The 12,904-nt window shown below is 41.9% G+C and overlaps 1 protein-coding gene across 3 annotated transcripts in view; it reads left to right on the top strand.

The window, feature by feature from the left end:
* The window catches only part of pigg (phosphatidylinositol glycan anchor biosynthesis class G), a 71,765-nt gene that overhangs the window by 14,907 nt on the left and 43,954 nt on the right, over positions 1-12,904 (top strand). For all 3 annotated transcript variants that reach the window (XR_008964125.1, XM_057348925.1, XM_057348924.1), the window contains one exon: positions 11,041-11,179. Coding sequence is in view for 2 of the 3 variants with exons in the window: in XM_057348925.1 (XP_057204908.1) it covers positions 11,041-11,179 (139 nt within the window). In the remaining variant the exon portion in view is untranslated. The remainder of the gene's footprint in view (positions 1-11,040; positions 11,180-12,904) is intronic.

Genomic DNA, 12,904 nt, shown 5'->3' with positions numbered 1-12,904 from the left:
CTCTGAATCACGCGAACGAGTCGTCTGTCGTTCTCATTTCAGTTCCGGGTCAGATTTGCGTCACTCCGTGTAATGCCCGCCTACGTTCCATTTGCGACACTGCACGCGGTAGACCAATCACAGCAGACTAGACCATCTGACCAATCAGATCAGAGTAGGCTGACAGAAAGGAGGGGATTAGACGGATGAATCGCCGAACGAATCATTTGAGAGTCACTCAAGAAGTAAGGTAACAATAACTGACTATTATTAGAAAATGAACTTGTTTTACACCCTCTATGTACGTAAACTTGTTGTTGGACACTCCATAAGCCAAAGTAGGTCGCTAAAAATCACAAAATATTGACTCTTTAAATTTCATAAGTTTATTATAGTTTCATTCTAGCCGTTTTTTTTCCTTTACCAAAAAACCCCAAAAGTAATTTTCTGTAAGAGAAATGTGTCCGTTGGAAGGCTTATTCCGTGTGGGATTGTTTGAGTATTGTTTGCGTGTAACGAGAGAAAGTGCTGAGGGATCAGAGAGGAGAAATGAGGGTGCGAAATGAATTAAGATGTCAGATTGTGAAGGATTCCCCGGAGCGCTGTGTCAAGTCAGATGTTTTCTACTGCTGGTGGGTGAAGTTAAAGTAAGAATGATCGATATGACCGAGCGCTCTGTTCCTCTCTCTCTTTACCTTTACCACCATCACTGCTGTTTCGCAGAGGATTGATCAGTTTGGCAAAGCATTATGGGTAATTGAAATCTGACCAATCAGCATTAGTAAGCTTCTGGATCTCTTAATCTCTCATCGGTGGCAGGGAGCTGGTCAGATGATTTTGAACTGTAATGATATATTTTGCCGTATTTGCACATTTGGTCCAGATTTCAAGGTCGTAACTACATCTGATCCATTGTTTTCATGCCATCATATGTGCAGACGGTATATACAGTAAATCTCGTCTTGTAGAGGTGCAGATTATTTTTAGTCCTGTGACTTCTTTAGAAACTGGAAACTATCTTCTGTTAAAGGGACACTTCGCCCAAAATACAAATGTACTCGCCCTGTTGTCATGTCAAACCTGCATGACCTTCTTTCTTCCGCAGAACAAAGAAGAAGATTTTCTTTTTAATGTTGTTAACTGGACCCCATTCACTTGCATTGGTTTTGTGTCCGTACAATAGAAGCGAATGGGTGCAGACGCTGTACAGTTACCAACTTTCTTCAAAATATCTTCTTTTGTGTTCTGCAGAAGAAAGAAACTTGGATCGTGTTGACTGTTTTTGTTTGTTTGTCTGAAAGCTCTGGATCACGTGGACAGCGTGACTCAGGGTGTGTTATTCGTCACGGAGGTGAAGCACATGCAGGACATCCAGGGCCCTTCGGAAGCGTTCGGCTGTCACCAGTGTTATGAAGCGTCGTGAGATTACTCAGATGTTTTAGCACACAACGAAGGAAAACTTGTCGCTCAGATGTCGCTCTTTTATATCTCAGGAGATTTGATGGAGTTCTCGGTTGTGTTTATTTGGAGAATCAAGTTAGTCCTGTGGGGGGTTCACACCAAACGCAAATCAAGTGATTTGCACGAGTAAATTACATACAAAGTCAATGCAAAGATGCGAATAGAAGCAAACGCGCGGCAGGCGATGCGAATGACGTGCATCATGCTGGATTCACACCAGCGGTGGAATTGCCGCGCGGCAGCCGCCTTTGAGCCGATGTAGCTGCCGCTGCCGTTCACAAAAAGACAGAATATTTTTATCTTCAGCTGCGCATGCCGCAAAGAGCCGTGCCCGTGGAAATTGCGGGATTTTGGGTGCACGAGCACCGCTCGCAACGAAGCGGCCAGCGTTTTGCCACTTACCGCATGTTTCCCTTTGAAAATGAACTGGACCGACGCGACTGCCGCGTGCCGTGTGAATCCAGCTTCATTCTCGTCTCCCGCGCAAGTAAAATATTTGTCAGCTCGCCTCACTCATGCCAAAATATGGATTTTTTCCTGCGAGTAATAAAGAGCGAGGAACGCGATTGTTCGCGTTTGGTGTGAACCCGGCATTAGTCAAATAGCTGTGGGAGAATTAAAAAGAGGATGAAATGAGAGTGTGATTGTTGAAAGACATGAAGAGTCTGGAGGTGTAAATGAATGTAGATTGTAGCGGTGAAAACATCAGAAATAATTGAGATATTTAAGAGATCTCGTCAGTGATGTTGTAGATTCAGCTGCGGTGCAGAAGTTTCTCTCCCTCTCTTATAATGCGTCCCTCGCTCGCTCTTAAAGTGATACTTCAGCCAGAAATGAAAGATGTAGTATCCCTTTAAAGAGGAACGCATCATATTTCTCCTCAGACAGAACAATTCCTCCATTCCTTTGTCTCTGCGCTCCCAAATGGTCCCTGGAATGAAGTGATTTCCTCACAATAGAAACACTTCTGGGTTTCTGCTGGTCTTCAGGGTCGTTCCACTGGACCTCGGCGCTGTGTTCGGTGTTTTTATACTGCGAGAGTATTCCCACTCGAACGTATGCACGTCCTGTAAATTACAACACTTCCAAGAATCCCAAAATAATGGTACGCTTTAATTTCTTGTCCTCGTTATCCTGGACGTCGTTTTCCTTCTGTGAAGACGTGAATCGGGCCACGCTTTTATAAATTCACCCACGCTGGGTTTTTGCGTCTATGCTGTATAATGACATGCAAATCCGTTATTTGCCTTGTTTTGGAGGGAGAGAAAAGTTGTGGGGCTTTATTCTTACTAGACGTAAGCCTGAGGACACCATCTATTACCTGAACAAAATCACCTTTGGGCAGATGATGTTGAAATAAAACAAAATTGAATGAAACTCTGAGCATTCTCTGATTTTGACACACTATAGCCAGCCCCAAAGCATCATGGGTAAACTCTTAGTTTATGTGTGTAACGTTCCTCTCAGGATGCAATTCACAGTCTGCATTGGGAAAAAGGTCATAATGATATATGTTTATTCAATAGAATCATAGTTTTAAGTTACAGCTCAATGGGTCGAAGTTGATGGATTGAACCCAGAGAACACACATACTGATAAAACCTGCAATATGTATAGATTAAATGATTAAAAAGCATCTGCCAAATGTCTCATTTGTTTCGAGTCAATTATATAACAAAAATCATTAAAAAAACTACTCGCATAAACTGAGATTTTTTTAGAAAAAGATGGACCCCTAAAACAGCTTTAAGGCAAGGTTCACACTGTGAACAATAACTATATTAGCATCCACAAAATTTGTTAAATAAATGACCAAAGCCAATCTGTATTTTGGTGCTGCAAACTTTTCTACATCTCAGCGGTCTAGCAGTGGACCTCAATGTCAAAATATGGTGGCCGATTAAATGTAAGAAGGCGGGAGATGCTGTTAAGAGAGCCGAGCAGTGACCAATCAAATCAAAGAAGACCGTTAAGAGTCAGAGTGCAACGCACATCCAATATTTTACAACTTTTTAACAATAGAAATGTTGACCGCACTGATGCAAACTACAAAACACCGTTTTAGATGAAAAATATGTTACTTATGTGATTGATGAAATGTAATTCGCAATTAAAAGTGTGACAAGGCAAGAGACAGTAACAGAGCTGTTTTCAGCATTTTATTAGGGATAAGATTAGGAATAAATGAATTAATTAAATGGTTACCAAGTAAATTCACTTCATTAAATTATTCTCAGACCTTCACTAAAACATGGTCGACTCTGTTTATAGATTATAGGTAACCCTATAAAAAGAAAAGAAAAAATAACTTCTTTGCAAATGCATTATTTAACAATCAATTCTTTTAATCTCCCAAGTGTCAACAACCTTTATAAGTGCTCAAAATTTAAAGGGACAGTTCACCTAAAATGAATGAAAGGAAATGATGTTATCAAATGTTTTGACAATCACAATATTTCCATTGCGAGGTGTTTCCACCATCACATACCTGCTTCCTTCAGTTACCCAGCATCCCAAGGGCCAAAAAATCTCCCTCCAAGCTAAACGGAAAAGTTGGCAGCCATGTGTGTGCAAATATGAGCGTGTGGTAAACTTGCAGGTACAGCGGATAACCGACCACAATAATCTGGACTCTTGATAAGATCTATATGAGAAATCCAGCCACGCGGCGCTTTCGGTCACGGGTCATGAGCACAGATTCCTGACATCGGTGTCCTACTTTTACACATCCACAGCACCGGCCTGATGTCCAGTGTGTTCAGCACATGAAATCTGTTCTGAGAGAGAGGACGAGAGAAACACACCTATTCTCATTAATCATATCAACCCTTTATGAAGGGATTTATTCCTTTCATGCACTGTAGCTTATTCACAAGAAGGTGCCGTCGGGTAACACATAGACTTGTGTTTTATCATAAAGGGTGCACTGTGAGGACATCAGGGTAAAAAAATTGACAGATGTTGGTAATTAATGATTGTAACAAAGTTCAATGTAAGGGAAGGAAGGAGGCGGGAACCGGCGAACATTTAAACAATAAACTTTAATCAAAAATAAACAAACAATAACACGGAAGTAAAAGGCCGGCAGCCACCTCACGGTCGACTGCCGGCCACACAAACATAAACAAAACTTAACAGTTTCCGCGCCCGGTCCTCTCTCGTCGGCAGTCCCGTCGCTCGTCCTCTTATGCTCCCTAGCTCCCCGTGGGGCATGCGGGACCGGTGCGCGTACAGCTGATACTCATTATCACTCACGCCCCGCCTTCCGCCTTCCTGCCCCACGGCTCTCGTCCCGCCTTCCTCGCTACAATGATCTAGTTGCGTTGGGGTGATGTGTACATTTTCAAGGTTTTTCCTGCAAGTTGGAGCTTAAAGAGTAACTATTACAATCTCCTTAAAATGACATTTCATGCACGAATAACAAAGTTATTGACTTGAGAAAAAAGGAGTCGACTCTGAATCACGCGAACGAGTCGTCTGTCGTTCTCATTTCGGTTACGGGTCAAATTTGCGGTGTAATGCCCGCCTACGCTCCATTTGCGACACTGCACACGGTTGACCAATCACAGCAGACTAGACCATCTGACCAATCAGATCAGAGTAGGCTGACAGAAAGGAGGGGATTAGACGGATGAATCGCCGAACGAATCATTTGAGAGTCACTCAAGAAGTAAGGTAACAATAACTGACTATTATTAGAAAATGAACTTGTTTTACACCCTCTATGTACGTAAACTTGTTGTTGGACACTCCATAAGCCAAAGTAGGTCGCTAAAAATCACAAAATATTGACTCTTTAAATTTCATAAGTTTATTATAGTTTCATTCTAGCCGTTTTTTTTCCTTTACCAAAAAACCCCAAAAGTAATTTTCTGTAAGAGAAATGTGTCCGTTGGAAGGCTTATTCCGTGTGGGATTGTTTGAGTATTGTTTGCGTGTAACGAGAGTAAGTGCTGAGGGATCAGAGAGGAGAAATGGGGGTGCGACATGAATTAAGATGTCAGATTGTGAAGGATTCCCCGGAGCGCTGTGTCAAGTCAGATGTTTTCTACTGCTGGTGGGTGAAGTTAAAGTAAGAATGATCGATATGACCGAGCGCTCTGTTCCTCTCTCTCTTTACCTTTACCACCATCACTGCTGTTTCGCAGAGGATTGATCAGTTTGGCAAAGCATTATGGGTAATTGAAATCTGACCAATCAGCATTAGTAAGCTTCTGGATCTCTTAATCTCTCATCGGTGGCAGGGAGCTGGTCAGTTGATTTTGAACTGTAATGATATATTTTGCCGTATTTGCACATTTGGTCCAGATTTCAAGGTCGTAACTACATCTGATCCATTGTTTTCATGCCATCATATGTGCAGACGGTATATACAGTATATCTCGTCTTGTAGAGGTGCAGATTATTTTTAGTCCTGTGACTTCTTTAGAAACTGGAAACTATCTTCTGTTAAAGGGACACTTCGCCCAAAATACAAATGTACTCGCCCTGTTGTCATGTCAAACCTGCATGACCTTCTTTCTTCCGCAGAACAAAGAAGAAGATTTTCTTTTTAATGTTGTTAACTGGACCCCATTCACTTGCATTGGTTTTGTGTCCGTTCAATAGAAGCGAATGGGTGCAGACGCTGTACAGTTACCAACTTTCTTCAAAATATCTTCTTTTGTGTTCTGCAGAAGAAAGAAACTTGGATCGTGTTGACTGTTTTTGTTTGTTTGTCTGAAAGCTCTGGATCACGTGGACAGCGTGACTCAGGGTGTGTTATTCGTCACGGAGGTGAAGCACATGCAGGACATCCAGGGCCCTTCGGAAGCGTTCGGCTGTCACCAGTGTTATGAAGCGTCGTGAGATTACTCAGATGTTTTAGCACACAACGAAGGAAAACTTGTCGCTCAGATGTCGCTCTTTTATATCTCAGGAGATTTGATGGAGTTCTCGGTTGTGTTTATTTGGAGAATCAAGTTAGTCCTGTGGGGGGTTCACACCAAACGCAAATCAAGTGATTTGCACGAGTAAATTACATACAAAGTCAATGCAAAGATGCGAATAGATGCAAACGCGCGGCAGGCGATGCGAATGACGTGCATCATGCTGGATTCACACCAGCGGTGGAATTGCCGCGCGGCAGCCGCCTTTGAGCCGATGTAGCTGCCGCTGCCGTTCACAAAAAGACAGAATATTTTTATCTTCAGCTGCGCATGCCGCAAAGAGCCGTGCCCGTGGAAATTGCGGGATTTTGGGTGCACGAGCACCGCTCGCAACGAAGCGGCCTGCGTTTTGCCACTTACCGCATGTTTCCCTTTGAAAATGAACTGGACCGACGCGACTGCCGCGTGCCGTGTGAATCCAGCTTCATTCTCGTCTCCCGCGCAAGTAAAATATTTGTCAGCTCGCCTCACTCATGCCAAAATATGGATTTTTTCCTGCGAGTAATAAAGAGCGAGGAACGCGATTGTTCGCGTTTGGTGTGAACCCGGCATTAGTCAAATTGCTGTGGGAGAATTAAAAAGAGGATGAAATGAGAGTGTGATTGTTGAAAGACATGAAGAGTCTGGAGGTGTAAATGAATGTTGATTGTAGCGGTGAAAACATCAGAAATAATTGAGATATTTAAGAGATCTCGTCTGTGATGTTGTAGATTCAGCTGCGGTGCAGAAGTTTCTCTCCCTCTCTTATAATGCGTCCCTCGCTCGCTCTTAAAGTGATACTTCAGCCAGAAATGAAAGATGTAGTATCCCTTTAAAGAGGAACGCATCATATTTCTCCTCAGACAGAACAATTCCTCCATTCCTTTGTCTCTGCGCTCCCAAATGGTCCCTGGAATGAAGTGATTTCCTCACAATAGAAACACTTCTGGGTTTCTGCTGGTCTTCAGGGTCGTTCCACTGGACCTCGGCGCTGTGTTCGGTGTTTTTATGCTGCGAGTGTATTCCCACTCGAACGTATGCACGTCCTGTAAATTACAACACTTCCTAGAATCCCAAAATAATGGTACGCTTTAATTTCTTGTCCTCGTTATCCTGGACGTCGTTTTCCTTCTGTGAAGACGTGAATCGGGCCACGCTTTTATAAATTCACCCACGCTGGGTTTTTGCGTCTATGCTGTATAATGACATGCAAATCCGTTATTTGCCTTGTTTTGGAGGGAGAGAAAAGTTGTGGGGCTTTATTCTTACTTGACGTAAGCCTGAGGACACCATCTATTACCTGAACAAAATCACCTTTGGGCAGATGATGTTGAAATAAAACTAAATTGAATGAAACTCTGAGCATTCTCTGATTTTGACACACTATAGCCAGCCCCAAAGCATCATGGGTAAACTCTTAGTTTATGTGTGTAACGTTCCTCTCAGGATGCAATTCACAGTCTGCATTGGGAAAAAGGTCATAATGATATATGTTTATTCAATAGATTCATAGTTTTAAGTTACAGCTCAATGGGTCGAAGTTGATGGATTGAACCCAGAGAACACACATACTGATAAAACCTGCAATATGTATAGATTAAATGATTAAAAAGCATCTGCCAAATGTCTCATTTGTTTCGAGTCAATTATATAACAAAAATCATTAAAAAAACTACTCGCATAAACTGAGATTTTTTTAGAAAAAGATGGACCCCTAAAACAGCTTTAAGGCAAGGTTCACACTGTGAACAATAACTATATTAGCATCCACACCGACAGACGATAACATTACGATTATTTTAATTCGCACACCGCGGTTTTAGATTTCAACTGCAAGGCCCTTTAAATTCGAATGGATTTCGATTGGCTGTCTTTGTTTTCTTCATCAGTTCAATTCAGTGATCCAAAAAGATTGTTTTATTTGTAACTCAAGCTGTCAGGTATGATTTTGATATGTCTTCTATATTTATACAACGATGAATACGTCAGAGCCAAAAGTTACGGATGGGAGCTTTAATATTGTTAGCCACTAGGGATGTAACAATATGATGGATATCGTGTTATCGCAATAGAAAATTTGTCTCGATATGATCGTGGTCACATGACTGCATGAAACGATAGCTCGTCCAGGCCTAACATAGAGAATGATCGAAAAATAATAGAGGTGACCTTTAGCGAAGGTCATTTTTAGGTCAACAGTTATGATTAGAGGAGAATGGCACGTTTCCAAGTCATCATTTGTCATTTTAAACATTGCAATGAATATCGTACAGCGGACGTTATGCCGAGGTTTTATCGTACAGTGAGATTTTGATATCGTTACATCCCTATTAGCCAGCGTTTCAGACACTTTAGTCACTTTTCAGAATGTTTTCACAGACACTGATAATAGATTTCTTTAACCTGAAAGTGAATGTGAAGAGTTTGCTATCACGACACTACATGAGGTCTTGACAAACTGCTGTTTCTCTCAATTTGTTTCGAGCTCTTTGTGTAAAGTGTTTCTGTGATTTATTTGACTCTCGTTCAATTAAATCAAAGCAGTATTAAAGGATCTCTAGATGAGACTCCTCACCGTCGACCTGGATATAAAAACCCTGATACTGCCGCTGCCGTGTGCGAAGAATCACTTTGTGTTTATAACAAACGTCAAACGGAAGACTCGCTCTTTCTCTCTCAGTCTTGTATTTTACAGTTTTTGTTTTAATCTGGAATTTATAACCTCCACATAAAAGCATCAGTAAATGTTGTTTCGGACATGAATGACTTGCAATATGACCAGTTTGTTACTGCCAGCTCGGTTAAGGTCGCAGCATAAAAGTCACGTCAAAGCAAGTCTAGTCAACAAACTGTTTATTGGTATAAGTTAGCACAACAGCAACCAATAATCATAGTTAACAAAAACGAATCTAGGGATACTGAAGGAACTAGAAAAACTTACTTACTTATTGTATTATTGCTCCTGTACGACATATCGCTTTATTGCTCCCTGAACTCTCTGTAAGTCACTTTGGATAAAATCGTCTGCTAATGACTCGATGTATATTACAAACAGAAGAAAACCATAAGATAATTACGAGCAAACTTCATCTGGCTATATGATACAAGAAATGCTGAGACAAGGGTCAGTTATATCTTACATCACCAAGAGATGCTCCCCCCAAAACAACAAACTTACATACAGGATATGCTCTCTAATGATCACTTGGGGTGGACCAATCAGAATGTCTCACACTCTTCCCCAATAGAATTCAAAGAAGACTCCGTGTTGTCACATGTTGCACCTTTTGTTTTCCTTTTTCCATTTTCCAGTTGTGTTATTTGTGCTTTTATCTGTTTGCTTCTTGTTCTTAACTCACTCTTCAGAAGTCACTTCAGCGCTTTCACGTGACGCTTGTTCTGCGCTGAATTCAAACACGTCTGATAAATTCACACCTTCTCTCCGCCGACTGAGCTTTTCAACACCACTCCCGGCACTCGCTTGAATTATTTTTGAGCTGGTTGACTTGCCAAAGTTTTGTTTGGCTTTAAGCTTTGTGGTATTGAGTCACGGGGGAAGCAATCTATTCCGAATGAGCTTTTTACGGTAACAAGAAAGCGTCCGGGGGGTAACGGTTAAAACACCTCATAAAGACGGAAGACGAGAGAAAACACACTTTATATTCCTCTCTTGATTCTGTTTCCTTCTGCTGAAAGATGGTAACCCCTGTAGCGTGAGGAAGAAAACACAGTTTTACAGTCGCAGACTCATCCATCACCATACCGCGGTTTTCCTGCAGTATATTTCAAACTCGCAGCTGGAATCCGAGTGTCCTGAAACTGCCGCCAGATACTCGCAGATGCAGCCCTGCAGCGGCCTGAGAGCGCGCGACATCAAACTAGAACTGGTTAGCATAGTAGACCAGCTAAACCAGTTAGCAGAAATCCACTTTAGACTGGGTTAAGCTGTTTTCTTCACGGCGATGCTCAGATAACAGTGTTCAGACCGGAAGGAAAGTTGAGCTTTGACTCTCAAGTCTTGCGTCAATTACAGAAGGATCATATTGCAGCTTCGCTTTGTGGTTTAAATCACACCTGTCAATGCAGACTGTGTGTGTGTGTGTGTGTGTGTGTGTGTGTGTGTGTGTGTGTGTGTGTGTGTGCGTGTGTGCGGATAATAGCCCGTGAGTGAGGTGGCGGCGGCTTGAAATGCTTTAGTTCACAGTGCGGGTCATTAGCGTACATTAACTCGGGCGAGAGGAGAGAGAGTCATTTGCAAGCTCATGAATATTTGAAACCGAGCAACAAGATTCTAGACCATCGGTTGTTAGCAGTGCTGTGTGTTTTATTACAGGAGTGTCGATGTTCGATTCTCACATGTTGTGATGTTTGTTATACAACACAAACGAATGTAACGATGAAGAGACCGTTACAAATGTTCATTTCAAATCATCATTTCTAGATGTATTGTGGTCATTCCAGTCCAGTGTTTGTTGTATTTCAACAAAATCAAATCTCAGGAGGGACATAATGTCATCCAACAGCAATGTGAAAGACTGACATGAACCTGTGAGAAAAATCCAGATTATCACAGAAAAACGAATTGTTGAACTTTGAACTTTTTGTATTCATTTGCGCCAGTTTTTCCACACAGTTTTGTCAGAATGTGTGAACGTCACTGATGTACCGACCGTACACTTTCTGTGTGCTGCAGGAATCTGAAGGCACGTCGCCGAACCTGCTGGTGTTGTGTGGAGATCACGGCATGACTGAAACCGGCAGTCACGGCGGATCATCAGAGCCAGAAATCAACACGCCCCTCGTGCTCATTAGCCCCGCCTTCAGGAGGAGAGGTGAGCTTCCGGTGGTCCCGGGTGGCCTTACGCGACTCATTTGGGGGCAATAAATTACATTGTTTCAAAGCGTCACAAAGTAAAGGTTAGCTACATTCCTGCTCCAAATATAAAGGTTATAGGAGTCTGTTTGAAGTTCACGAGGGAACAAATGAGCAGATCGTTTCTTGATTGTCAAACTTTCTCGCTTTGAACTCCAGTCATTTTAAGCTCGTCTTGTATATTTGATGTCAGGTCACTACTGTATATTGGCTGGACGTGAAGCTGTATTCAGTTAGTGTAGAAACAGATATTTGCTTTGCACACAATAAACATATTAATCACATCCCAGACGGTGTGCCGGTGTGTCTGAACTCTGGGATGTTTTCTAATCTCTGTGCAGCTTTAAAACAGATAAAACAGAGCACGTCTCTTATTTCACCAGGGTTTTACCGTGCCGATACACTGCTTAATGATGTTAGTTGCTTTCCAAAATCAAAGGTCCGTTTCTGCAACGTGAGACTTCTCAGGAGAGATGACTGAACACGCAGCGCTCAGAAAGAGCCGTGCAGCAAAATGAAACATATTTTTAAATCAATGTACAAGATCATCTTACAAACACCTGTTTGGGAGATAATTGAACCTGTGCTGTGGTTTGAGTCTTTTCCAAGAGGTGTTAATGCACGCCTTTACGTTCATCTGCAGTAGACTCTTCATAAGAGAACAAACAGAGGGTTTCTGCCTTTGAGTTTTTCTAGTTAAAGGAGTAGTTCACTTTAAAATGAAAAGTTCATGATAATTCACTCACCCACATGTCATACACTCTGACAAAAATCTGTAAAAGTAGGGCGCAATATACTGTATTAATATGAAGGAATTTTCTATATTTATTTTTACAGTTGTGTTGCCTGTATTTTACATTTTGCACGGCTTTAAATGTTATTTTAGCATAAATGTCTGTATAATAAAGGAAAATGTACTGGTCAGTTTCTGCCAGTACTTTATATGTTTTTTTCGGAGATTTTTTAAGTGTACAAGACGTCAGTGTGTTTATTTGAGGCTTTGGAGGAAAGCTTTCCAGGCTTCTTATCCATATAACGCTCTTAAACTTTTATAAAAAACTGCTTCAAACGGCTCACGACACCAGCCGATGAATCCAGGTGTTGTCTAGCCGAACCATTGGTCAGTTTCCATGGGAAATAGGGCTTAGTTTAGCCCATGCTGACTTGTAAATGACATGTATGTTGCTCAGTTTCAGTCATACAGTGTCTGCAGAAGAAGATTGGGTTTTTTAGGCTCGACTGCCTCAGCTTGTCTGCAGCCATCTTCAGTTTTAACTTTCTTATCGGCTGACTTTCAGAGAATCTCACCGTTGTCCGCTGTGCATCAAATGGCAAATATCCGTGAACGTCTGATTGTGTTAGAGGATTTCTGCAGTGAGTCGCTGGATGATTTTACGCCCCACGAGTTTGAAATTACCCACTGATTCATCGCCGTCTTAAAGCGCGGAGCATTAATTCATTTATTCCTCAGTTTCATACTACATTCATTTACATGGAGTCAAGTTTGTAATTGATTGTGACACACACACACACACTGAACACACACACACTGAACACACACACACACACTGAACACACACACACACACTGAACACACACACACACACTGAACACACACACACACACTGAACACACACACTGAACACACACACACACACACACTGAACACACACACACACACTGA

Source organism: Triplophysa rosa, linkage group LG13 (assembly GCF_024868665.1).
Source record: "Triplophysa rosa linkage group LG13, Trosa_1v2, whole genome shotgun sequence".
Lineage (NCBI taxonomy): Eukaryota > Metazoa > Chordata > Actinopteri > Cypriniformes > Nemacheilidae > Triplophysa > Triplophysa rosa.
Note: the sequence above shows the minus strand (reverse complement) of the source record. Positions and strands in the feature narration are given on the sequence as shown.